A 27,973-nucleotide genomic window follows, 5' to 3' on the forward strand; every position below is an offset into this window, starting at 1 on the left:
TTCAAAGCTGGGGTGGGGAGGGAGGTAAAGTGTTCCAGGAAAGACTCTGGCAGTCAGCTGGATGCCTTTATGCTGATTCTGCTCTGCCAGTCCCTCCCGCCATAAAAATATAACCAAGCAAACAGACATTTTGCAACCCTATATGGACCACATAGCATGTAGTTCTGGCCTTGCAGGACTGATTTCTCACTAGGCTTGTTCTGGTCTCGGAGCTCTTCCTCCCCCACCCCCAGTGCTTCTGTCCGATTTCACACAAGCTGCCACGGGATTGTGATCTGCCTCACCTCTTTCCTGTGGCAAGCAAGATCCTCTGAACCAGTTTCTGCTTGCCGTGGGAAAGAGGAGCAGCAAGTTGCAGCTTGTGTGAAATTGGACAGATGCGCTGGAAGAAAAAGGGCTCCGAGACCGGAACAAGCCTAGTGAGAAATTGGTCATTATATATTCGGCTATACTATCCAAACTGCTTCTGAGATACCCTGCTGGTACTCCTAAGGGTCTACCTCCAACCAGCTCAGGCTAACCAACTGGGAGCATGACACTCTCCATTTATTACTGTAACAACAGACTCATGATCAAGGACACATCAATCTCCAATTCTGACATATTTATATCCTTGTGATGTTGTCCCGCCACCAGACAAAATCTTAACAGGTGATAGCCATATAATGAAGCTTATTATTCTTTTAATCTGTTTAAAATGTATTTATTTGAATTTATATCCCACCCTCCCCACCAAAGCAGGCTCAGGGCAGCTCACAATACATAGCTTACAATAAAAAACATTTACATTAAAAGCATTAAACAGTTTAAAAATAATTTGGTGTTAGTTTTGATACAGATTTAAGATGGGATTCAATTATCTTAAATATCCATTGGATCTAGCATCTTGGTGGTGGTGGTGGTTTGTTTTTCTTTGTTATTCTATATTCTAATTTACTATCCACCCACTATACGTAAGATATATAAGATATGTGAGGTTCTGATTCTATTTCATACTTGACACACAAAAGTTCACACCCTGAATACAACTTTGTCAGTCTAAAAAGGTGCCACTGGACTCTAACTGCTCTAATAACTACAGTGTCTGCATCTTTTCTGATTAGGCATCTGGACCAGAAAGAAATGCCTCCTTGAGTCCAGTTTCAGACACTGGTAACATTAAGCTATCCGACACCTGCTCCAAATGAGAGGCTGTCTTCAGGGTAGAAGACAGTCATGCTAAATCTCCGCAAGAATTTTGGGTGAGGCAACAATAGAGGGCCAGTGCCGGGAAGAGAAGCTGGAAGAAAGGTCAGAAGACAGTCTGTGCCAAGTACAGACTACAGTGCCACAACAGACCTGACGAGCATTCTGCTACAGAAGAGCGGAAGCTAAGGAAGATGATGACACTTCTGTTCTTGAAATACAGTCATTCCAAGACAGCAGGGATTACACACCCCATCTGTAGCAGACATAGTTCCTGGGCAACTCCCAGATGTTTACTCATACTCACACGTGCATCATCAGTGGCCAAGCTCCCTGGGTTTCCAGAGAGGTCCAGGTGGCACAGGGAGGTTCTGAATAGTCCATTGGATAGCAGTGACTGGCAAAGGGCAGCCATTCCTGGCAACAGAGGTACATTGCAGTAAAAGGTAAAGATAAAAGGTAAAGATAGTCCCCTGTGCAAACACCAAGTTATTATGGACTCAAGGGATGATGTCCCATCATGACGTTTTCTTGGCAAACTTTTTACGGGGTGGTTTGCCATCGCCTTCCCCAGTCATCTACACTTTCCCCCCAGCAAGCTGGGTACTCATTTTACCGACCTCGGAAGGATGGAGGGCTGAGTCACCCTTGAGCCAGCTACCTGGACTCGGCTTCCACCAGGATCGAATGCAGGTCATGAGCAGAGCTTGGACTGCAGTTTGCAGCTGACCACTCTGTGCCATGGGACTCCTACCAACTAAGTTTTAGTAGTGAGACAGAATAGAAGGGGTGTGTGCAAGCACCAAATTATTGTAAAGACTGTTCTGAGACATAAAGGCTGCACAACGGCCTCTCCTGGCTGGTTGGCCCTGCATGGCTCAGAGGATGGCTGCGGAGATTCGGTACACACTAGAAAACTCAGTCTTGAATCAAAGCAAGAAAGCAGGCAGCCTTCCAACCAAATGGGCACAGATGGATGAGATGCTCCAATATGACTTAACAGGATCTACTACGTACAGTACCAGCAACTAGTACATGAGGAGCCTTCCCTATGATGAGACGGATTTAGGGTACCCATAAAAGGCAGCTAAGTGACAAGTCATCTCATTGCCCCCATATGTGTGTAATTTTATAGATTTTTTTGCTTCAGAATCTAAAAAAATCTTTAGTCTGCCCTGGATACATGAAGGGGAGAAAACACATACTGTACTTTATAAAATAATCACTATTTAACAGAACTAACCCTGTCAGTTGAGAAGCAAGATGAAATTAGAAAAGCCAGTAAGGGCAGCAATCATGCAAGTTTTATGCAGGATTAAAAGTTCAGAGGTGTCTGAGTGTCTAACAATATTTAGACTACTTTTAAGGTGCAGTGGATTGCTGTTTAATTTTGCTGCGACAGACAAACCCAGCTATCCCTCTGGAATTATAATTCTATACAGTTATTCCAGTCTAAATCTATTGATTTAGGGCAAGAGTAACTCTGGATAGGACAGCACTGCAAGTCTCAAAAAGGAAGCTGCAAATAATTATGTTAAAGGTATTATAATATACATGTCAAACAGGAGGCTGCATGTATCAGTTCAACCAAGAATCAAGCCAGTGGTAGAAAAAGCCCAGCAGGAACTCATTTGCATATTAGGCCACAGACCCTGATGTCATCATAGTTCCACATAGGACTTTTTATAGAAAAAGCCGAGCACGAATTTATTTGCATATTAGGCCACACACCCTGACACCAAGCCAGCCGGAACTGCATTCCTGCTCAAAAAAAATCCCCTCCATGTTCTCATCTCTGGGCTAAATGCCAACTTCAAGAAGCACCATTCGTGGGCTTCCCAGCCCCTCCCACAACCCATATCAAGTCAACCCACTTGAATTTAAGGTCGGTAGGTGGTACACTGTTTCTTGAGGCTGGCTGCTGCTTCAGAGAGGTTTTTCAACCATCGTACTTCTGAGCGCACTGACAGAGTCTTCTTTATAGCTCTTCAGTGACTGATGACAACTTCTCTGTTTTGGAAGGCTTTTGGCATGGGATGAGTTGATGGTTTGCATTACTACTGACTACTTTTGCTCTTTCCCCTCTGACTGTTTAATTGCTGCCTTTTCCTTTGTTTTCATTTGCTAGTTGTTTGTCTGAAGGTGAGTTTTAAGATACATGAAGCTTCTTTATGCTAAATCAGACCCTTGGTCCAGCAAGGTCAGTAGTACCATCTGTCTAGTCAGACTGAAAGTGGCTCTCCAGCAGTGTTCCCTTTAAGCTGAGTTAGTGTGAGCTGACTCACAATTTTTTAGCCTCTGGCTCACACATTTTTGTCTTAGCTCAGGAAAAATGGCCCCAAAGCAAGCTAATTTATGCAGTACTTCACAACTTTTAATGCCTGTAGCTCACAAAGTAGAATTTTTGCTCACAAGACTCCACAGCTTAGAGGGAGCATTGCTCTCCAGGGTCTCAGTCTTAGGCCTTTCACATCACCTACTACCTGGTGCTTTTTAACTGGAGATGCTGGGGATTGAACCTGGGACCTTCTGCATCCCAAGTAGATGCTCTACTGCTGAGCCACAGCCCCTCCTTAGCAGACAAACCATTTCAAGCTGCCAACTTCCCAGGAGATACAGCCAGGAAAACAACCTGAACATGGAACATAAAAGCCGAAGAGACAGCCTGCTGACTCACAGCAGTGGTCTCTCGCATCCAGCTTTGTGCTTCACAAAGACCATTTCCACATGAGTAAAATTCCCTGTACTGATGTTTTTAAAACTGCATGTTATGGGAAATTTTCCACAGTAGATTTTTCTTCACCAGGTGCAAACCTGAAGTCTTCTCCTTCTTACCCCCGCATTTTTGGAATCTCTAGTTTTAGTGAGTTCTGAAAATGCAGGGCAAGAAGGAGACAAATTTTGCGCCTGGTTAAGGAAAATCTCCTGCGGAAAACTTCACATAATGTGCAGTTTTAAAAACGTCAATGCAGGAGATTCCACTATTGCAGAAATGGTTACAGTGCCTAACTGGCTGCCCCGAGGTATAGAGGCCAAGAGCCAGTTTGGTGTAGTGGTTAAGTGCGTGGACTCTTATCTGGGAGAACCAGGTTTGATTCCCCACTCCTCCACTTGCACCTGCTGGAATGGCCTTGGGTTAGCCATAACTCTTGACAGAGGTTGTCCTTGAAAGGGCAGCTGCTGTGAGAGTCCTCTCAGCCCCATACACTTCACAGGGTGTCTGTTGTGGGGGGAGGTTGTAAGCCACTCTGAGTCTCTGATTCAGAGAGGAGGGCGGGGTATAAATCTGCAATTCTTCCTCTTCCTCCTCCTCGCCAGGGGTGGAATACTAGCAGGAGCTCCTTTGCATATTAGGCCACACACCCCTGATGTAGCCAATCCTCCAAGAGCTTACAAAAAAGAGCTTTGTAAACTCTTGGAGAATTGGCTACATCAGGGGTGTGTGGCCTAATATGCAAAGGAGCTCCTGCTAGAATTCCACACCTGCTCCTACCACGGGTGTACAGAGGCTGATTGCCTCTGGATCTGAAGGCTCTCATTTGTAGTAGTCACTGATTGACCTATTCTCTGTGGATCTACCCAGGTGTCTTTTAAAGCCATCTGGGCTCCTGGCCATCATTATGTCCACTGGCAGTGAACACCACTCTTCCGTCACTCACCGAGTGAAGATGCGCTTCCTTTAGTCCCTCCTGCATCCATCGCTTGGCCGACAAACAAACCAGTTTTTGCTGCTGCTAGTGTTTTGTATTGCATTTGCACGTGGGGGTGGATTTTGTATTATGGGTAGCGTTATATTAATTTTTTTGTGTGAGTGTGAAAGCAAGTTGCCTGGGGAATATTTATACAGAGAATGTCTGACCCAATTAAACTCCATACCTTTTGAAGTCAAAGAGGTTCTGGCGAGGCTCAGGCTGCGAAAGCTCTTGCAGAGTCGCTCAAAGTTCTGGCTCAAAGCAATTATGCCTGAAGAGAGGACAGAATAAGGCGGGAACCCCTCAATCTGGTGATCATTCGCCAGCTCTGCCGCCATTCAACATTCCACCCAAGGCCAGCATCAGTGTACCCTGAGGTACAGCAGCTGCCCTGCCTACCCATCCTTGCACCCCACCCCGCTGGCTTGCAAGCTCCATGCGATCCATGCTGCCAGCTGCAAGCAATGTCAGGAAGTGGGCCTGTGAGTGATGCAGGCATCCTCGAGCGCTGGAGGCAGGGGTCATTTTGTAGAAAAAGAGGTGCTGGAGCTCATTAGCTCAACTCATTAGCTCATGCCACACACACCGATATCACTAGAAGGTGTACTCAGTTATATCAGTTCAGCATCTACCTTTAAATGCTTCTTAAATTAGAGGTGTCATAATAAAACCTTACTCCCATCATACTTTTTAAATTCCTTTCTCCTATGTGGCCACAGCGGCACGAGGAAGGTTTCCATCTGTCTGCTTTATATGTTTTGATTATTCTCCCATTTTTTTTTTGTGGGGAAAAATATTACAAAGTTTGTCAGATCTTAGAGTTCAGCAAAATTCTCACAGGAGGGGGTTGAACAATGGAGCCCAAAAGCAATAGGGGGGTGTGTGTTAAGAAAGAGCACAATAAAATTTAGAAATTCCAGAACTCTGCTCCTGTGAGCTCCTGCTCAAAATGAGGTCTGGCCAGAGGTAAGAGGACTTGTGAGGAGGTGAGGGAAGGATGCTCAGGCATGTGGACCAGCAGGTGGGAAGAGGCCCTCCAAAACCTGAAACCCATTGCACTTCTGCTTGTCACCCAGCTTAGCCAGCACAGGCCAACAGATGGTGAATTTAGCTCGGATCTTAGCGCCAGCCCTGCCTTGTCTGATGATTCACTGTGCAAAGTGTTCTCTCCTAGCCTTAGTTTCCCTTCTGAGAAAGTGGGCAAACTGATTGTCTGCTTTGTAAAGTTATTGCAAGGAGTGGAGGAATCATGATAGGAAACCGTGTTGCAAGCTAGTGCCATACGAAACAATTACAGCCAAAGAACTCAGCCTGATCAGAGTATCCAAAGGCATTGGTGAGGTCTCCTCTTTTTATCTCCCAAGAGTGCAAGAAATGAGAGAGACTCATGCACTCTGGTAAGCTTCGGCAACAGAATTCAGCCAGGAAATTGAGCAACCCAGAGAGACAGCTATGGGAATGCACCCCATTAATGACTGAGAGGATTAATGTTACTATGCAGAAGTGGTCCAGATGATGACCCTACCTCGGTCCTCCAGTAGGTTTCCAGAAAGATTAATCGTGTTCAGGACAAAGTCAGGGTGATTGCTTAGGGCCTGAGCCATCCGGTGAGCAAACTCTCTGTAGGCGAAAAGATTGCTGATAAATGCAACCAAACAACAACAACAAAACCCAACAACCATATGAACATATATGAACATATGAAGCTGCCTTCTACTGAATCAGACCCTGGGTCCACCAAAGTCAGTATTGTCTACTCAGACTGGCAGTGGCTCTCCAGGGTCTCAAGCTGAAGTTTTCCACCCCTATTTGCCTGGACCCCTTTTAGTTGGAGATGCCAGGGATTGAACCTGGGATTTTCTGCTTAGCAAGCAGATGCTCTACCACTGAGTCACCATCCCTCCAAGATGATGGAATTGTTCATTTTAATAAAATGAATAGGAGTATAGCTTTAAATCTGAAAAATTCAAACAGTTCCCCCCCCTCTTTGTAATATTTAACGGATGGACTATACTGTTTTTATTTTATCGTTCTCTTATTCTGTGATAGCTTTCTTGCACAGTTTGCTGTATATATCATGCCCATCTTTATTGTGCTGTTTTCTAAAACTTTCAACTGCCTTTAGTCCCAATGCAAAAGATGGACTACAAAGCAAATAATTTAAAAAGGAGGAAGTAAAAAACAAAGACCCTTTGCTTACACCTTTAAGCCACAGTTTTCTAACACCAGTTCTTCCAAAGTCACAGACTTGCTGAGCACATAGAGGATTTGGTCCAGAATATCCACATTCTAGGGCAGGAGAAGAGAGATATTCATCAGGCTCTCATTGGCAATGCTTTTCAGCTCCTCGCCCCACCCTTTGGTGCACTCACCAACTTGACGTCTTTGCAATACAGCCTCGTGAACCACCGATTAAAAGACAAGGTAGCCACACTGAGAGCCACATCCCTGTATCAGGACAGACCATGAATGCAATTCAGTGCCAATATATTGAGAGCAAGCTACAGCTAGGATAAGACAGAGCAAAGTGTGTGTGGGGGCGGGGGCAGGGCAGAATAGCCGATAAATAGTTGATTTAGATTTTTTGACCTCCTCTGATCAAGAAGGCAAAAAGGCTTAAAATCAATATGTCAAGCATCATTTCAGCTCAGGGCTAATGTTAGGATTTAGAGGTTTTGTTACTATTTAATCCAGCTTTAACCACATGCAAATGGCATTTCCCTGCATTCTTATACTTGCTTCTCCCCCCTCCGGTTTGGTGTAGTGGTAAAGTGTCTGGGAGAAGCGGGTTTGATTCCCCACTCCTCCACTTGCAGCTGCTGGAATGGCCTTGGGTTAGCCATAGCTATCGCAGGAGTGGCCCTTGAAAGGGCAGCTGCTGTGAGAGCCCTCTCAGCCCCACCCACCTCACACGGTGTCTGTTGTGTGGGAGGCAGATAAAGGAGATTGTGAGCCACTCTGAGACTCTGAGATTTGGAGTGGAGGGCGGCATATAAATCCAATATCATCATCATCCTTGTTTCTCTCTGTTGTTTATCTTAGATTGTAAGCTCCTTGGGGACAGGGAATTATCTCTTGTTGTCTATTACGTAGTTTTGAAAGGTGTTATTGTACACTTATATTTGTGAAAAGCAAACAAATGTATTACTATCAACTTGTACACAGGGCCAGTTTGCAGAGACTAATTTCAAGGACATAAGAGTAGAAAAGCCTCCATGGGGTGTGTATGTGTCTTTAAAATGGGACTATTCCACATGTGGTTTGTGGCAACCAAAGAAGAAAGGAAGGTCTTGGGGTTTCACAAAATTTAAAATATAAACATGGGAGTCCTTGGGTTGCTAAAACTGGAGAACCACTGTGATACTAGGTATGTAACATTCTCCAAGCCAACATGAACCTCTTTCCTGAGAGCCAGTGGTGGTTATTGGACTAGAATCTCAGAATCCCAGGTTCTATTGTGCCATGAAAGCTAACAAGGTGGCCTTTGGCCAGACACTCTTTCAGCCTAAAATACTTCACAGGGTTGCTGTACAGATAAAACAGAGGGGAAGAGAACAATGTTGTAAGCTGCTTTGGGTCCACAGTGGTGAGAAAAGTGATGTAAAAATACCTAATAATTACATATAAATACAACACTGACCCTTGTATAGGGCAATCACATTTGACATTACCTGACATGTCCATGGCAATGTGGGTTCCAGACCACACAGAAGCATTTCCCTTGGATACTACCATGTTGCCATGGTGATGTAGAAGTGGGACCTCGGTCACATAGATTAGGCCCAAGCCAAATGACGACAGAAATTTGGCTCAGAAACCTGTTGCTGTGTTAGGGTTGCCAGGTCTGTGTTGGGAAATATCTGGAGATTTTGAGGATGGAGCCTGGGGAGAGTGGAGTTTGGGGAGGGGAGGGCCTCAGCATGGTCCAATGCCATGGAGACCACCCTTCAAAGCTGCTATCTTGTCCAGGGGAGCTGATCTCTGCCAGCTGGAGATCAGTTGTAAAACTAGGAGACCTCCATGCCCCACCTGGAGGCTGGCAACCCTACATTATTAGTTAGCATCCTGGACCTCATCTTGTCACTGAACTGGACTTGCAGGGGCCATGGACATTACACACAGCCTCATTTTTACCATTTCCTCCCCTCTTCACTGAAGTTATTGTGATAACTAAGATTTGGCAGACCAGGTCCAAATCCCCACTGCATGATAGAAGCTCCACTGGATGATGCTGGGCCAGTCACTTTTGTCTAGTCTAGCCTACCTCACAGGGTTGTTATGATGAGGATAACACTGAGGAGGGGGGAATGAGGTGAACTGTGATTGCTCTCTTGAAGTAACTGAATGACTGTTACTTAGAGGAGGACAGGGAGCTGTTCCTGTTGGCAGTAGGGAGCTGTTCCTGTTGGCAGTAGAGGCCACGGCTCAAAATAATGGGTTTAAATTATGGGTTAATTAATTAATTATTGTATGGCAGTGTGTGTAGAGTAGCCAGGAGATCCCAAGACTGCCTGGCAGCCCGGTCTTTTAGCGTCATGCACCACTAGGTGGCGAGCTAGAGTCATTTTAAGGCAAGAGACATTTCAGAGGTGGCTTGCCATTGCCTGACTCTGCCTCACAAGTGGTATTCCTTGCAGGTCTCCCATCCAAATACTAGCCAGGGCTGACCCTGCTTATCTTCCAAGATCTGATGAGACTGGGCTAGCCTGGGCGATCCAATGAGTAGTTCAGCAGTGGAATCAGCTGCATAGGAAAGTGGTGAGTTCCCCCTCACTGGCAGCTCTCCTCACTGACTTCCTGTTTGTTTTCAAGCCCACTTCAAAGAGCGGGTTTTGCTCTTTACTCCAGCGGCTGGATGAACACTTGTCAAGGATGCTGGAGGCTGATCCAGCATTGAGCAGGGGGTTGGACTAGATGGCCTGTATGGCCTCTTCCAACTCTATGATTCTATATTGTAAGCAGTGTTCCTTCAAAGATGAATTAGCTCACAGTTTTTGAGCCTCCGACTCACACATTTTTGTCTTTGCTCAGGAAGAATAGCCCCAGAGCAGACTAATTTGTGCAGTAGCCAAATTGCTTGGTTAGAACTTTAGTGCCAGTAGCTCACAAAGTAGAATTTTTGCTCACAAGACTCCATAGCCTAGAGGGAGCATTGGTTGCAAGTTGTTATTAGTTCACACTGGAGAGAAAAGCAGGCTATGAATATCTAAATAAACAATCAGTGCTGTAGTAGTTCTGAGCAGTGCTGTAGTAGTTCATCCAAACCCACTTATCATTATTATGCATCTGTGCGACTGCACTTTGGTACACTAACAAAAAAGTGAGCAGTGACTCACAGAAGCTCCCGCCCTGCCACAGATGTTGTTAGTCTTTAAGGTGCTACTGGACTCTTGCTACAGACAGACTAACACGGCTCTTGAAAAAATGTATTTGGAGATCCCATTAATTACTATGTCATGTGATTTCAAGGCAGAATGCTCAGAACCAGGGTTTGAATTCAGCAGCAGCTCACAGGAGCACAGCTCCTGAACCTCCAGCCAGGGTCTGCCTGCTGCACACAGATCCTGGGGCATATGCAAATGAGATATGCTACCGACCTCCTGCACCTTTTTTTCTACAAAATGACCCCTGCTCAGAACCAAAGTTAAAAGGAAGGAATGCATTCCTCACTGGTGACAAAAAAGGGAGGAGGAACTGGGAGCCAAAGTTGAGGAGCAAAGAGATACACAGAGCTCAGATACTCTTTTGTCCTGGTCAGACTCAGTAACTCGAGAGATCCCTTTTTGCTGAGCTCACAAAATTCTACAAGCATTTGTTCGCAAACATTTCTTTCTTGAATTCACTCGTACCCCACCTTTCTCCCCAATATGTATCCAAAGCAGCTTACGTCAGTCTTCTCTTCTCCATTTTATCCTCACAACAACCCTGTGAGGTCGGTGAGGCTGAGAGAGTGTAACTGGCTCAAGGTCACCCAGCGAGCTTCCGTGGCACAAATGGGGATTCAAATCTGCATCTTCCAAATACTAATTTGACACTCTTAACCACTACACCACACTAGCTCAGTGTGGTAAGATCCTGGCTATTTTAAAGCAAGAGATGTTGGGCATATTATTTTTCCACTGTGCATTGTGTCTGCTGCCAAGAGCAGGGCTTTTTTTGAGCAGGAACACACAGGACCGTAGTTCCGGTTGGCATTGGTGTCAGGGAGTGTGACCTAATATGCAAATGAGTCCCTGCTGGCCTTTTTCTACAAAAAAGCCCAGTGTGAAACAATGGTGAAATCAGGGGGCATAGCCTAATACGCAAATGAGTTCCTGCTGGGCATTTTCTCCAAAAAAAGCCCTGGCCACGATGATTTCTACCTGCTCACTTGCATTCCCCCACCACACACTTCAACAGGGTCAACACATTCTTGGGCAGACTCACTGGCTGTTCAGGTATCCAAAATTCAGCAGGTTGAACTCTTTGCATCCCTGTTTATGATAGATATTATCCACATCCTGCAAAAGACAGAATTAGCACATGGCCAGGGGGAAGGAAGGAAGGATTCCCTTCTGTTATTCCCACCCCCCAAAAAACAATTCCTAACGTTCAAAAAACAACACTGATGGTCAGTCCAAAGCACATACCAATCTGATCATTTGTTTCCCCAACAAGAGTGCTCCATAAGATTCTCCTGTCACAGAAACTGCATCAGAGGAAGGAGGTGTACCTGCGGCTACCCCTCAGCCGCACATTAGTATGCTGACCCAGATTTTTAGTCGACTGCGGCTTAAGAGGTCTCTTTGTGCCATTTTTAATATACGTTAAAAAACCCAAACGTACACACAATTAGACTGACAGATAACAACCAGGGAAAGAAAATATCTTTAAATTCCCTGACACAGCAAGTGAGGAGGCAGCCCCGCCTTCTCTTGGCTATTACTTCCCTGGTCCTGTCAGATGCGATTTCTCCCCCCCCCCCAGCTATAACAAGCAGGTGTGCTGCAGGGAAGGGGGAGGGGGAACTGTGTCTCTTTCTGTAGGGAGGGAATGTAGAGGTAGACGTCTGCTCTGCAGTTTACAGCAGGGCTACACTAATATACCACCCCCTCCCAAAAACAAACAAACAAAAATCCTGCAGTGAGCTCTTTTCTTTAAGCAATGTTCCTGCTAAAGTCGTGTTAACAGCTCTGATCCACAGGTGAGGTTATGTCCTGCAAACTAGGAATGTTAGGAGGTTTGGAGGGACATAAGCAGCTCTTCTTCAAATGGCAGACCTGTCTACAAACCAGAAAGGTAGGAATATATACAGGCTGCTCCACACGATCCTGGGTTATTTATGGGCCAACGTTTTCAGGAAGAATGACTAATCTCTTCCTTTGCATTCTGCCTTACCCATTGGATCTCCTCTCGCACAGGAAAGCCGCTGTAGTCACACAGCATGGCGTACATCTCGGAGAACCCACCTGCAAGTGTGAAAAGATGCTGGCCGGTTTTTATTTAAGTAGAAAGCAGGGGAAATGTTGGCACAGTGTAAGATTTAAATTGGGGGAGGGGGGAATCAAGTTCCCAAAAGAAAGACAGTCATTCAGATTCCCAAAAGAAAAAGATTACAAAACGCTGTTCGGTTATGGCCAACGTAGCCGATAAAGCTTCTCCTGCAGGATTCCCTGTTGTTTGCTTGGCCTCCATTCTCTTATCGTAAAATGGGAACCACAAAGACCTACCCTCCCCTCACAGGGATTTAATTCTAATTTAATTTGCAATTCATACCTCGCCGTATCCCGCAAGGCAGATATGATGAGGGCCAGTTCCAGGTTTGTGGGGGGACCCTAGGCAGCGTGTGCCTTGGGGCCTCCTTTACTCACTCCTTGCCTATCTACCTGGGTGCCTCCACATGCCTGTGTGCCCTTCTCCCACCCATTCACAAGCTCTCCCACTGCCTGTGCAGTCAGTTGCCCACATTGGCTGCATGCTCTTTCCCCCATGGTGCTGGGCAGCATCATTGCTATGGCCACCAGGAACACCTTTGCTGTACCACTGACGTGCCCATAGCCGGTGCTAGGCAGCTGGGATTGTGGGTGACAGAAGCATTTGCAAGCGGGCAGGGAAGCCCGTGACTGTGGCAGGAAATGTGTGGGTGTCAGCATTAGCAGGCCCCACCAGAAGCTCTGGCCTCTGGGCAGTTGTCCCACCTTATGCCATGCTGATGCCAGCCCTAGGTGTGAGACCAAACAAGATAAAGCCACCAAGGCTGATGCCACATTAGTCTTTGCCCTGGCTCCGACGCTGTGTTTCCCCCGGGGCAGATGTTGGTTTCCGCACATTTTGACCCGGGGCGGCAGTTTGACCCGCCACTGAAGCGGTGCCGCCCCGGATCAAGGTGACTGGCAAAATACCAAGACGTAGACAGGTGTGTTACTCTGCTTGAGACGCCATTGCTGGCATTTTAAAAGTGTCACAAATAAAAAAAATTAAGGTGATCCAAAATGTACTTTGAACACCTGAGCAGGGCTTTTTTGAGCCAGTTTGGTGTTGCGGTCAAGTGCGCGGACTCTTATCTGGGAGAACCGGGTTTGATTCTCCACTCCTCCACTTGCAGCTGCTGGTATGGGTCAGCCATAGCTCTCGCAGGAGTTGTCCTTGAAAGGGCAGCTGCTGTAAGAGCTCTCTTAGCCCCACCTACTTTACAGGGTGTCTGTTGTGGGGGAAGAAGATAAAGGAGACTGTAAACCACTCTGAAACTCTGATTCAGAGAGAAGAGCAGAGTATAAATCTACAGTCTTCTTCTTTTTGAGCAGGAACGCAGTTCCAGCTGCCTTGGCATCAGGGAATGTGGCCTAGTATGCAACTGAGCTCCTGCTGAGCTTTTTCTACAAAAAAGTCCCAGGTGAAACAATGGTGATATTAGGGGGTGTGGCCTGATATGCAAATGAGTTCCTGCTGGGCTTTTTTCCTGCAAAAAAAGCCCATCACCTGAAGAACATGCTTCTGTAGAGCATAACCGTAGAACCGTGACTTATAGTCAAACCACATTTGACACTGAGAGTCGGTTATTGATCCCCCCCCCCATGTGCAATGGGGCCCTCCCAAAAAAGCAAAGATTACCACATGGCCCTTGGTTTTCCTGCAGCACTTCTTCCAAGGAGTTGGTTATCTTTTGTATTCTGTCCAGTAAACTGGGGGAGGCATTCTGGAGTAGATTCCTTTAAGCAAGCAAGCATACATAACATTCAATTTGCATGCCAAACCCCCCCACCTTCCCTCCCCCCCCACCCCCACCCCCACCAACAAAAACCAATTGTTTCCAGCATATTTCTGTGACTGTGCTTTGAAACTGACTTGCTGGCTGGGAAAAGGCAGCTGTAAGAATTCACTGAGTTCGGTCCTAGCCAGGTAATTTGTTGCAGGAGGAGGTCACTAGTCTTATGGCCTTTACACAAGTGGAGAATAAAAGCTTCTGAGCCAACATTGGAAGAGAAATCTGAATACTAAACAGCCTTGCAAGGCACAAAGGAAAAAGTATGCAGAACATGAGAGAAGCCTCAAAGCCTCTGTGATCAGAAGATCTTCACCTATTGGGCAGGTGTCAAAATATTAACTGGAGCTGAGTTTCTTTTTTTCCTGAACTGACAGTGTGCTCTCCTCACTGACTTCCTGTTTGTTTTCAAGTCCACTGCAAAGAGCGGGTTTTGCTCTTTACTCCATAAAGGGGACAGATGTGGAGTCTCCATGCTCTTCCCCTCCTTCTGGTGCCTGGTTCAAATATCACTTCAGTTATCCTTTCAGCCTCAAATCTAATCGGAAGATTATAATACTGCCGTACCTTGTAGTGTAATGTTAAGGGGTATTGAGATAAATGTATGTGATTTTTTGACAACTCTAAAGCAGTAGCCTTCAACCTATGGGTTATTATGACCCTCAGATGGCTGGTGGAAGCCCACCTTCTGGGTCGCAAACTCCTATATAGCCACCATTTTTCATTCAGATTTTTTGAAAGATCTGCGGCTTGTATGAGTGCATAGAGAGCAAAGGCACCACATCTTCAGCCTGTCTTTCCTTTGCACATATGTTGAAACATGCAGCAAGTAATGAAGAGATGTTGCTCCGCCTCACATGGCTGTGACCCTTGGCTTGCTCCTCACTATGGTACACTTCTTGGTACTCAGTTCACAGTCCTGCCTGCTTCCTGTCATGTGACTTTGAAAGCACATGACTTCCTGTCAGGTGTTTGTACTTCTGTAGGTCCCATGCAGTTGCCTGGGGGTTAAAGGTAGCTCCTGAGGTCAGGGAATGTTGAAGAGTCTTGTGGAAAGCACTATATAAATGCTTATAATTAAAAACCTGCACCTGAAACTGGCTTACCTGCATATGAAGGGACTTGCAAGCCCCCGCATCCCCAATTCTTTTGGGTTGGTCCCTGGGAAGTTGTGATTTTATTATTACTTATATTGATGTACTCAGCTCTGAGCTCCCATGGGGGAATGGGCGGAATATAAATAAATAAACTAATAATAAAAGCCTGCAGATGCCCCAAGTCTCTGCTCAGCAATGCCACCCCTTCCCTTCACTCCCAAGGGAGAGTAAAAATAAACTTTGTATCAACCACTGTGACCATTAACTCTGATAATATTTCTTGCTAGACAGAATTTATAATCTCGTTTTGGGATAATCTGTTTTCTCCTGCCCAGGTCACTCTGATCTTCTTGCCACAAGAGGTAGAGATTGTTTTCTAGGCATTTGACTGTCTATGTCCCTTTAGGAGTGACATTCTAGCAAGGTGTGAGATAGTAACTCATTGTCATAGCCAGAATCATTAGCATATGTAAGCACTAAAGATCTGCCTTTGGGTCGATGGTTCAGTCCCCCAGTCTCCTCCTTCCTGACAGCTACAAGTCTGCATTAGGGTTCCAACTTACAAACAGAGTGAGGTCCCAGTAGCTGAAATACTGGGGTGAACTCTAAAGTGAAGGACATTTCTCCGCAGCATTCTTCACAGGATGCTGACAAAAATAACTTAAGATCCTGGGCCTGGCCTGAAAGATCCTTTCCTCTCCCTTACCCTCTTTTTTTTTTTAAATCCAGAATGATGAAGAATTTTGGAGGATTCCAGTGTGCGTGTGTTACATGAACTTTGCTTGTTATACTGGGTTTGTGCCATTATCTACATTTTTGGCCTGAGCGATCTTCAAATACCTCCATAACAAAGCTCAGACATGGGGTGAGGGGAAATAAATTGAGTACTCCCTTACCAAGGTGAAAAATCTGGAAACATCTTCTTAAGGAACTCTGCCATATGAATGACCATGTGCTCCAAATCGTCCAATGAGAGGAACTCAAATTCATAGTTCGTATCTGTTTCTATGACAACCTGGATAGATGGGGGGGGGGGGAATATAAGAGAAGATGTTTCTCAAAGCTTCACTTTCCTCCCCCTGCCCCCACCACCTCATGCTTTGTTACTAGACACTAATGCAGAACCCAAATATAGCCTCTGGCTGTGCCTGAAATCCTGAACGCACTTACCAGAAAGCAAGGGCCATTACCCAGCAGGTAGCCATAGTCAAACTTGGTCTTTGGTCTCAGGCACAGTTTGTAAATGTGAGGAGCACTATACTTATCTATTTTACAGAGCTGTGGTAAGGGTTACAGGGATTATGTGTGTGAAATTTCATTACAGACTTGGGAAAAGTTCTCTGTAAACAGTGAATCTTCAAGACATTACCAGGCAGTGAAGGCTTAAAACTGTGATGTTACCAGGAGAGCGGATGGGTTTGAAAACTGTTTGGCTACCAATCTGACACCATTTTGCCTATTGCTCCCTTTCCAATATACACATTTTCCCCAAGGCTGTTCTGCAGAACTAGTGTTTGTTAGGGTTGCCAGGTCTAACTCAAGAAATATCTGGAGACGTTGGGGGTGGAGTCAGGACACATTGGAGGTGGAGTCAGGAGAAAGGGTGTGACAAGCATGATTGAACTCCAAAGGGAGTTCTGGCCATCACATTTAAAGGGACTGCACGCTTTTTAAATGCCTTTCCTCCATTTGGAAATAATAAAGGATAGGGGCACCTTCTTTGGGTCTCATAGAACTAGACCTCCTGGTCCAATTTTTTTGAAGCTTGAGAGGGTGTTTTGAAGACAGACACCAGATGCTATGCTGAAAATTTGGTGCCTCTATCTCAAAAAACAGGCCCCCCAGATACCCGCAGATCAATTCTCCATTATGCCCTGTGGGAATTGGTCTCCGTAGGGTAGAATGGAGTACCCAGTAGACATTTCCCTCCTCCCCTTCCCGCTTTCTAACAACCCTGAAGTGGGGGGAGGGCATCCAAACCAGGGGATCCCCTGCCCCCACCTGGGGATTGGCAACCCTAATTTGAATTAGGACCTCACAGCATTTATACTCCAAGACCCCAGTCCTATGCATTTATCATTACTTCAGTATCCCAATTAATTAATTAATCAATTTAGAGCATTGATACGCTGCCCAAAGAACCTGTTCGAAGCAGCTGATGAAGTAAAACGTGATACAAATTTTCAAAGCATAAAAAATGTTTTAAAAATTGATTAAAATCCAGCCAGAGGATTAAGAGCATCATGAAACATTTAGCACCCTAAAATTATCCTCACAGAAAAGTTGTCATGCTAGAAGCAAACAGCAGAAACAATTTTAAAAGACGAGGGATCACTGACCCTCAGAATGGTGAAGTTCCAATGAAACGATGCATGACCAGTTCATAATTAATCCTCCTACTCCTTAGCATTAACCTAGAAATTCTACTGGCTCATTAAAATTCATTTGCGGGAGGAAAAAAAAAACCATTGCAAAACTTTCATAAATATATTCCCCAAGGTCTTTAAACTTGTTTTTGCAGAAGAGGAAAGAATTACCCGCTCCCTCTCCTACCACCAAGGAGTAACAAACAGAATGCAAAGAAATGAAGAAATTCATGTTTAAAAAACACAAAAACAGTCCCTTATTGGTGTCTAAAAATAATCAGGCAAGGGGAAAAAATGCATTGCGCAGTGAAAACTCGTATCAAATACATCCCCCCTTCAGATTTGTCTTCACCAGCGGGACAGCATGTTCGAAGCAAGAGAGGATTATACCGGGAATTGTCTGAAATAAATGTGCCTGATGCTATCCTATTGTTGCAGCTAAGAAAGTCAGTGGGGGAACTGTTGGGAGAAAGCGAGGATCCTACGGCTCTGAGCTTTTCAAAAGGAAGAACAACGAGGGCCCTGACAAGGACCAAGAAGATAATAAGAAAACATCTATTCCTTTGCATTGGGGGAAAAAAAAAATCTCCCAGCAAGCAAATTAGTAAAATGTTGAGTATGGCCTTGCAGTGATGTGACAAACAGATGTGGTTTCCTATGGCTCCATGCCATGCTCTTCACAAAACCTGAATCTGAATTAATAAGGACTGTCAGATGCAATAAACCCTCACCAATCCCGGTAACAAATCCAGGCTGCTAGCGATCACCTACAAACTGTCCACCTTCATTCCTAACACCTCCTTTGGATTGTTATTTGGAGGCAAAGGGAGAAATGCATTCATTAGCCTTGCAAATACATGGAAGGTATTTTAGTCATGAAAGTTTAAAACCTGGATTTGGCTGAACCTGGATTGGGCCGTGCAATTTAGCCAGCTGTAGCCTACCCCATCCATTCATTTATCCTTCAGTCTGGAAGGAGACACCAGTGGAATAAGAGACTATTTTGGAATCTGGGCTGGTGAAATTGTCCTTTCTGGTGAGCGTTTATGGAATCTTCCTTGCATTCCTCTGGACCTACTACCCCTCTGCAGTTCACACCTAAACCAATAATGCCTGCTATTGTCATTCACCTGCTATTGTCATTCGACATCTGAAATTACTCTACTCTCCAAATATAAAGAAAGATGGAATCACATTCTAGTTGTATATGGAGAAGTGAGCAGTGACTCATGAAAGCTCCTATCCTGCCACAAATTGTATTAGTCTTTAAGGGTGCCACTGGAGCCCTGCTCTTTTCTTCTTACATCATCAATGAAATTTAGATTTTTGTTCCAAGGGAGATAGTTTGTTGTCTGCTCTTGGGTGTTAATATTTTAATGATATTCAACTCTTTACTGGCAGGTAGGGTTACTAGGGCTTTTTTTAAAAGCAGGAACTCACAGGCATCGGGGTGTGTGGCCTAATATGCAAATAAGTCCCTGTTGGCCTTTTTCTACAAAAAAAAAAACCCTGTGTGAAACAATGATGACGTCAGGGAGTGGGGCCTAATATGCAAATGCATACCTGCTGGGGTTTTTTCTACAAAAAATCTCTGAAGGTTACCAACCTTCAAGTTGGGCCTGGGGTTCTCTCAGAATTACAATTGATTTACAGACTAAAGATCAGTTTCCCTGGAGCAGGGGTGGTCAAACTTGCTTAATGTAAGAGCCACATAGAATACATGTCAGATGTTTGAGAAACATGAACATCAGATAATTGAGAGCCACAAGATGGAAGGCAGGAAGGCAAATAGATGGGAGCAGGCCTTTTTTTTGTAGCAAGAACTCCTTTGCATATTAGGCCACACACCCCTGATGTAGCCAATCCTCCGAGAGCTTACAGTAGGCCCTGTACTAAGAGCCCTGTAAGCTCCAGGAGGATTGGCTACATCAGGGGTGTGTGGCCTAATATGCAAAGGAGTTCCTGCTACAAAAAGAGCCCTGGATAGGAGGAGGAATAGAGAGGTAGAAAGAAAACAACTTTAATTTTAAATGCATTTTCGAAGCTGCCAGCTGGCTTGGCTTAAAGAGACAGATGCTTTTTCCAAGCCATCCAATGGGGTAGTGGGGGCTTCCGGAGACATACAATATGTGTGAAAGAGCCACATGTGGCTCCCAAGCTGCAGTTTGGCCATCCTTGTCCTGGAAGAAATGGCAGCTTCAGAGGGCAGACTCCCACCCCCACCAAGCAACCTTCCCTCCCCAAACTCCACCCTTTCCAGGCATCTGTCGCAAATCTCCAAGAACTACCCCAAGCCAGAGTTGGTAACCCTGAAAAGGCCCTCAGCTGTTTTACCAGATCTATTTCTGTCATTTATTCAGCCTCAGTCTGAGGCATAAAAATCAACATTAACCTTTGCTTATCATTTCATGCCCCCTCCAAGGAAAATGTCACTCGCTTAATCCCTGTATGTTACATGTATGCAAGTGGCCATTTCATCCTGAGTCAGACCCATTTGCCTCTCAAGATCCTAACATTGTCTATTCCAGCGGTGGCCAAACTGTGGCTTGGGAGCCACATGTGGCTCTTTCACAGATATTGTGTGGCTCTTGAAGCCCCCACCACTCTGTTGGCCAGCTTGGAGAAGGCATTCTCTCTTTAAGTCACTTCTCCAAGCCAAGCAAGCCAGCAGCTGGGGGAATGCATTTAACTTAATGTTGCTTTCTTTCCACTTCTTCCTCCCTCCCCCACCTCTTTGCCTTCCTTCCTTCCAGCCCTCAAACATCTGATGTTCATGTCTTGCAGCTCTCAAACATCTGACATTTATTCTATGTGGCTCTTACATTAAGCAAGTTTGGCCACCCCTGGTCTATTCTGTCAGCAACTCTCCAGGGTCTCAGGCTGAGGTCTTTTACATCACCTACTGCCTTATGCTTTCTATCTGGAGATGCTGGGAACTGAACCCGGGACCTTCCGTATGCCCAGCAAATGCTCTGCCACTCAGTCGCAGCCTGAGCTGGTTGTTTCATTTTAAAGCATTTTAGTGGAGCTATTTTAAAAACAGCAGCGCTATAAGAACAGCCTTGAGATTCTTGAAGACGTCATTATAATTCAGCCTGATTTTAGAACATTGCTGCTGCACCTTTCTGGCCAAAGGCAAATTTAAAACAATCAAATAAGAAAATGACAAAAGATCCAGCCACAATGCCAAACAAGGAGCCATCTTAATGAACTGAAACACTGCTAGTGGGATTGTGCAATTTGCAGATTCAAGCTACCCAAGGTCTGAGTTAATCAAAAGGTCCTGGAGGAAAGCTGAAAGGTTGGTAAAGTGGGGCAGCACCAGGAGTCTTGCCAGCTGATCTACAGGCTATTGGCTAATGAACATATGACAGGCTGGTGCATTAATTCTGGGAGAAAAGCACCTGGCATCTCTGCCAGGAAGAAGGCAGGCACTGGGCCTGCTAAGAGGGCGGAAGCAGCCATACAGAGCTGTGGTACATCAGCGTCTGCCCTGGGGTTGCCACCCTCCAAGTGGGCCGAATTACAACTGATCTTCAGACAACAGAAATCAGTTCCCTTGGGGGAAAAGGCTAATTTGGAAGGTGGACACTGTGCTATTATACACTGCTGAGGCCCCTCCCCTTCCCAATCCTTGCCTTCTCCAGCTTAGGGTAGCCAAGTCCAATTCAAGAAATATCTGGGGACTTGGGGGTGGAGCCAGGAAACATCCAGGGTGGAGCCAGGAGCAAGGTTGTGACAAGCACAATTGAACTCCAAAGGGAGTTCTGGCCACCTAATTAAAAGGGACCGCACACCTTTTCAATGCCTTCCCTCCATTAGAAATAATGAAGGATAGGGGCACCTTCTTTGGGGGCTCCTAGAACTGGACCCCCTGGTCCAATCCTTTTGAAGTGGAGGGTGTTTTGAGGAGATGCACTAGATGCTATGCTGAAAATCTGGTGCCTCTACCTCAAAAAAACAGCCCCCCACCCCGAGCCCCAGATACCTGTGGATCAATTCTCCATTATATCCTATGGGAATTAGTCACCATAGAGAATAATGGAATACCCAAGAGACATGCCCCCCCACTTTCTGATGAGTCTGAAGTGTGCAGAGGTCTCCAGGCCAGAGGATCCCCTGCCCCCACCTGGGGATTGGCAACCCTACCTCAGCTCCATTCCCAGCAGTCCAGGAATTTCCCAACCTGGAGTTACCCTAGTCTGCCCCAGTTCTTCTTGCTCTCACCTGGCCAGCTTCTCCCATTTTGATAAGTTGAACTGCTAAGTAGCTGAAGCTTGCTTGTACCTGCAGATGGAGACAAGAAGGAATTAAGTTGTATCTTTTTCTTTAATGTATATGGAACAGGGAGGGGGAGGGAGATCCACATCCTTAAATCGGGTATAATTTTGTCCCTTATAAATTTAGCATTTTGCTACAGGATTTAATGGAAAATTTCGGGGGGGGGGGGACAATGTAGTTGCAAATTTGGATTTCCTATTGCATAATGTGTGAAATGGCCATAGAATACAGCAGGGGTGGCCAAGCTTGCTTAATGGAAGAGCCACATACAATAAGTGTCAGATGTTTCAGAGATGTTTGAGAGCAGGCAGGCAGGCAGGAAGAAAGGCAGGAAGGCAGGAATGGAGGATAAGGGCACTTCCTTTGGGGGCTCATAGAATTGGACCCCCTGGTCCAATATTTCTTAAACTTGGGAGGTAGGTTGAGGAGAGACACCAGATGCCATGCTGAAAATGTGGATGCCTCTACCTCAAAAAGCAGCGCCCCCCCAGCCCCTGATACTCACAGATTGATTCTCCATTATTCCTTATGGTTGACCGGTCTCATAGGATATAATGGAGTGCCCACCAGATTCTCCCCCCCCCCACCGCTTTCTGCTAACCCTGAAGCAGAGGGAGGGTCTCCAAACCAGCGGATCCCCTGCCCTCAACTGGGGATTAAAATACCAAGAGAGAAGTCACTCAGGACAATTTATCAAAAACAACCTACCAAGGTTATAGTGACAAATGACTAGGCTGTATTACAAATTTGTTCTTTTTGGTGAAATATAGGTCACATTACACACACATTGCATATTAGATACATTCTCTATATTCCAAGTTACAATTAAAGTACACAAATAAGTAGACTTCCAATGTACAGGAGGCCGACTAAATATCCTGCTGTGAAGTTTTCTTCCAGCAAAGGTGCACTCTACATTTTTTTTTCCAGCAGAGACAACTCCCACAAGATTTACAACACTCCAATTAGAAGGCACTTCACACTCTTCCTCCTTCAATATTCTACAACATTTCCTTTATACAGCACTTGTAAACAGACACCAAGTCTCAGTATTTTTTACAACCAGCAACTGCTCTAATCATGGCTCAAAGCCACCTCCATGCCTCTCCACAGGTTGGAATTAGGGTCGCCAACATCCAGGTAGGGCCTAGAGATCTCCTGAAGTGACAGTTAACCCCCAGTCAGCCAAGACCAGTTCCCTCGGGGAGAAAATGGCTGCTTTGGAAGATGAACTCCATTGGCATTATACCCTGCTGAGGTGTCTCTCTCTCCTCCCTAAACCCCACCCTCTCCAGACTGTAGCCCCCAAATATCCCACAATTTCCTAACCTGGAGCTGGCAACCCTGTGAAAGGCAGAAATATTAAAAGGTCCTTGTAAGATTGCCAGATAGCTAAAATGCACAAAATTGCCCTGGCAAGAGATGAAGACTTCCTATGAAGGACAGAACAGGACTTACCTTGACAGGGAGTTTTGCTGGAAGCACGAGAGCTCGCCAGGGCAACAAAACCTGCAATGGAAAGGAAAGTCAGAAAACAGAACAGTGGGATGCTGAGGCCTAGGTACATGAGAAAGCCATCAAAAATTGTGTGGTAACATAGGACACAGCTTACTGGCCAACTATTTTTACAAGCAGGGCTTTTTCTGTAGATAAACCTGGCAGGAACTCATTTGCATATTAGGCCACACCCCTGCCATTATTGGAAGTTACATCACCCGTTCAGTAGGTCACTTTCCGCATATTGACATAGAACAGTACAGTGCCATCAGTTGCATTTCATGGAAATGTATTCTCACACAGCCCAATGAAAGACCTTGTTTCCCCCCCACCCAAACATGGCTGGAGAGAAAGAGCCACTTGTGGTGGAGCAAGCCCAGTTTCTCTTGGGAGGGGGCACTTGTGGGTGGCTCCACATCTCTCACTCTCTTCACAAGCCCGTTGGAGGCTGGAGGAGGCAGAGAGGACGGAGTGCGCAGTCTGGAAGCACAGGGTTGCCTAGTGCCTTCCCTCTGCTGGAAACCTGTTTTTGAGCCAGAGCCCTGGCCAAGCCAGCCAGAACTGCATTCCTGATAAAAAAAAAAGGGGGGGAGCCCTGTTTATAAGCGTTCTTACTATGCTTTTAATTGTTAGTGGAAAATAGGATTTTTCCAAGAGGCCTGAAGGAAAACATCATAACCCTTTAACAGAGCCTTTATTTCTGGAAACCTGGTAATTGAAGCTTCTCTTGGCCTGTAGGTAAATAGCATCATTTGGTAACTAACATCCTAGTAAGCCTCAATTAAAAGGATGGGACACTTTCCTATTGGGGTATGTGTGGCATTTTTATACTTTTTATGGGCATGTGTGTGGGTGCACCTGGAAGTCAGGGCGGCCTATGTTGACTGACCCCTACTGAAGGGCTAGAGGATATTCAGAGAGGTAGTTGAATAAATCCTGCCTCTGCCTCCCGGTTCTGGTACTCTTTAGAGGTCTCCCATCCAAGTACTTGTCACAGTCAACCCTGCTTAGCTTTCAAGATCTTACAAGATCAGGCTTGGCCAGGGTGGATGGGACACTTTTCCTTCAGGCAGTTGGCAATCCTAAGGTATTCCACTTTAAGGCCCATTTCCCATTGCCATTCAAATGGGTTATTATGGTACGTGTTACTTCGTACTGCTTTGTTCAGCCCATGCTGGAAGAAATGTGGGGCTTTGAGCTGCCACTAGGTTTCTGTTTGGTTTTGCTGCTGTAAACTAATATAGCCGCTACCCATCCAAACGTGAGCATGAGATATATTTGGCCCAACACATATAAACCCAACTGAGAAGTGAAACTGAGCTGTTGTGACGTACCAGGACAATATCTTCCGCTTTGGATTTGACGTGGAATCGAGCAGGCAGCAGGAAAAGCTCCTGTGTCCCTAGGAAGTTGGTGATGCTGTCTAGGGAAACAACAGAAGAGGCAGAATGGAATAAAGCAGTGTGCTTGTAGGCTGGTATCAACCTCATCCACAGTGACCCCTTGGGAAAGATCCTTGCTGCTGTAAGTACCCAAGTGACACCTTTACTAACACTAATTCCAGATCAATGGGGTTATTGTAAGGGAAGTGTCTAGCATTCTGCACTACAGTCCCATGAGTCTGTGCTGAAACAGATGAAGCCAAGTAGACACATTTGGATTGATTCAGACAGCAAAAGGTTGGAATCGTAGCTAAAGCGGGAGTTTTTAAAAAGTGGGGGAGATGAATACAATGGCTATGGTGAGGCAGAAAGAATGTGTACCAAATGGTTTGGAGTGGGCATTTTTCTATGCTTGCTGGTCCCCTGGGTCAGCTGGTTGGACAGCGTGTAAAACAGGTTCTTGTACTGGTCAGACCACTGATCCAGCAATGCACCTGTGAGCTTGGCTAGGAGCTCTTCTATTTTTTTTCACCCCCCTTTTTACACCCACCTGGGGGTGGTGTTAGCCAGTGGACAAGGGCAGCTGCTTTGGACCCCATGCTGGGAAGGGGGGGGACCATCCAGGGCCCTGCCCTCCACAAAGGGACAGGGAGAAGAAGAGCAGGCTCCTCCCACCACTCCCACCCCATCTGGGGCTTGCGCTGCAGGGCCGTGTCATGGTGTCATTTGCCAGTCTCCAGGTGGTAGCTGGCTATCTCCTGGGGTCACAACTGATCTCCACATGACAGAGATCAGTTTACCTACTGGAAGTGGGCACTTTGGAAGGTGGACTCTGTGGCATTATACACCCTTAAAGTCCCTCTCCTCCCTAAATCTCACCCTTCTCAGGCTCCACCCCCAAAATCTCCAGGTATTTACCAACCCAGAGCTAGCAACCCTAGCAAAACACCCACATGCACCCACCTAGCCTGGGGCAGCTGGGTTCTGCTTGGCCTTGATGGGGAGAAGTTACTCTGGAACCCCACCAACACTAAAGCCATCCTTGCCTCCCTCAATTACTAATTGTAGGGCACGGCTGTGTTGAATAGCAATGTCAAAAGTACGGTTCCCAGTCTCTCGCTGGGGGCGGGGTTTCCCTTGGTTTGGGGGCTTCCAACCTGCTGACACAGGGCTGGCTGCTGGGGAGATCCCCACTCAGGGTTGGAATTCTAGCAGGAGCTCATTTGCATATTAGGCCACCCTCCCTGATGTAGCCAACCTTCCAAGAGCATACAAAAAAGAGCCTTGTAAGCTCTTGAAGGATTGGCTACATCAGGGGGCATGGCTGAACATGCAAAGGAGCTCCTGCTAGAATTCCACCCCACCCCCAAAAGCTCCATGCCCATGCAATGATGTCACCTGGATGTCACATCATTATGCCAGGCATGTTGCACGCAGGACACTCTAGCATTTGGGTAAAAACTCTATGACACAATAGACTTTCCCTTTCCGGTGGCCAGGCAAGACCTGGCAACCCTAGTTAAAGGTGTCACAATTTTAAAAGGGGGGTGTCATGATCCTAGGCCTAGTGTGACCTGTTAGTAACTGGGCCGACATTTCCCAGGATCCCTTCTGTTCCTTTGATTGGGTGGGCAGTAGTTTGGGAGGGAAAACTTGCTCAGAGGGTGTGGGACCTGAGAGAAAACAATAAAAGGCTAGCTAGAGAAAGAAGTGGGTTCACTCTGGAAAAGACTGAGGTGGGGAGAGGTTGCAGTTATGAGAGTTCCCTCATCCAGAGAAGGGTGAGTGAGCTGAAAGCAGAAGGAGGGAAGGTGTAAGTAGTCACATCAGGGCTTTTATTTCTTTGAATCACCTTTACTGACTTGTTTTTCCTTTTTCACTATTGCACTAAAAAAAGTTACAACCCACTTGTTTGTTTGTGAGCAGTTAACAAGAAACTCACTATTGTTATACTGCCTGGGTGTGCATGCCTCTTCAGTCACAGATCAAAGGTGCTTGCTGGGAAGGAAGATGAAGGGGTTGGGTGGGTGCAACGGGGGGGGGGGGGCGGGAATCAAGTGTGTATATGTGTGAGTGTGAGTGTGTTTAAGCAGGAGGCTACACTCCACAACTCCAGCATTGCTCATCCTTTTTCTTTGTATACACAGGGCTTTTTTTGCAGAAAAAGCCCAGCAGGAACTCATTTGCATATTAGGCCACATCCCTGACATCACCCTTGCTTCATGCAGTACTTTAGTAGAAAAACTCCCAGCAGGGGCTAATTTGCATATTGGCCACACCCCCTGACATCACCCTTGTTTCATGCAGGACTTTTTATAGAAAAAGCCCAGCAGGGAATCATTTGCACATTAGGCCACACACCCTGATGCCAAGCTAGCCGGAACTGTGTTCCTGCTCAAAAAAAGTCCTGGGTATAGTGTTCTTCCAATTTCAAACATTTACCAGAACCCAAAAACTTAACTAGTGGTAGGTGTCCTTACATTCCAGTATGCACATTTAAAAAAAAATGAGAGTTGACCTTCTGACTTCCATAACAAAACCCATCTTTGCAGACTCGCTAGTGGAATAAAGATTCAGGGGGAGGGGAACTCAACCAGAAAATGTATTTACTTCATTTCTTTCTTCTCAGTGGAAACTCAAAGCAGCTTACATCGTTTTCTTGACAACCTTGGGAGCAATGTTCCCTCTAAACTGAGTTAGCATGAGCTAGCTCACAGATTTTTAGCCTCCAGCTCACACATATTTGTCTTAGCTAAGGAAGGATGGCCCCAGAGCACACTAATTTATGCAGTAGCTCATAACTTTAATGCCAGTAGCTCACAAAGTAGAATTTTTGCTCACAAGACTCTGCAGTTTAGAGGGAACATTGTTTGGGAGGTAGGTTAAACTGAGAGGTTAAACCCAGCAAGCTTCCAGAGCACACTGGGGATTTGAACTGTGGTCTTCCTACTCGTTAACACCACCACACTGGCTGTCAGTGATCAGCAAAAGGCCTGTAGACTTTGCTGGACTAGGGAGGGTTGTGGCTCGAGTGTAGAACATAGTTTTGCATGTTGAAGAGCCCAGCTCCAGTCCTTGGGATGTCAAGGGGAAGGTGATGGGCTTGATCTCAGACCTTGGAAAGCCAGCCAGGAGGAGACATTACAAGGGTACATGCACAAATAGTCTGATTTGAGCCACAGAACTGTGTAAGGATCAGTATAACAATTTCTGTGTTATCAGCACCATCCAA

General features: G+C 45.8%; 1 protein-coding gene across 1 annotated transcript in view; it reads right to left on the minus strand.

Annotated features, from left to right (window-relative positions):
• Positions 1–23,438, minus strand: part of LOC132582303 (capping protein, Arp2/3 and myosin-I linker protein 2-like) — a 47,927-nt gene extending 24,489 nt beyond the window's left edge. The window contains exons 1-11 of the mRNA XM_060253840.1: positions 23,321–23,438; positions 21,809–21,868; positions 16,112–16,230; positions 13,968–14,065; positions 12,255–12,325; positions 11,304–11,377; positions 7,250–7,325; positions 7,078–7,166; positions 6,403–6,497; positions 5,062–5,148; positions 1,493–1,602 (exon numbers count right to left, since the gene is read on the minus strand). Of these exons, the coding sequence (XP_060109823.1) occupies positions 1,493–1,602; positions 5,062–5,148; positions 6,403–6,497; positions 7,078–7,166; positions 7,250–7,325; positions 11,304–11,377; positions 12,255–12,325; positions 13,968–14,065; positions 16,112–16,230; positions 21,809–21,826 (837 nt within the window). The 5' untranslated portion in view covers positions 21,827–21,868; positions 23,321–23,438. The remainder of the gene's footprint in view (positions 1–1,492; positions 1,603–5,061; positions 5,149–6,402; positions 6,498–7,077; positions 7,167–7,249; positions 7,326–11,303; positions 11,378–12,254; positions 12,326–13,967; positions 14,066–16,111; positions 16,231–21,808; positions 21,869–23,320) is intronic.
• Positions 23,439–27,973: the final 4,535 nt, after the last annotated feature.

The sequence above is a fragment of the Heteronotia binoei genome, chromosome 14 (assembly GCF_032191835.1).
Source record: "Heteronotia binoei isolate CCM8104 ecotype False Entrance Well chromosome 14, APGP_CSIRO_Hbin_v1, whole genome shotgun sequence".
NCBI classification, from domain to species: Eukaryota; Metazoa; Chordata; class Lepidosauria; order Squamata; family Gekkonidae; genus Heteronotia; species Heteronotia binoei.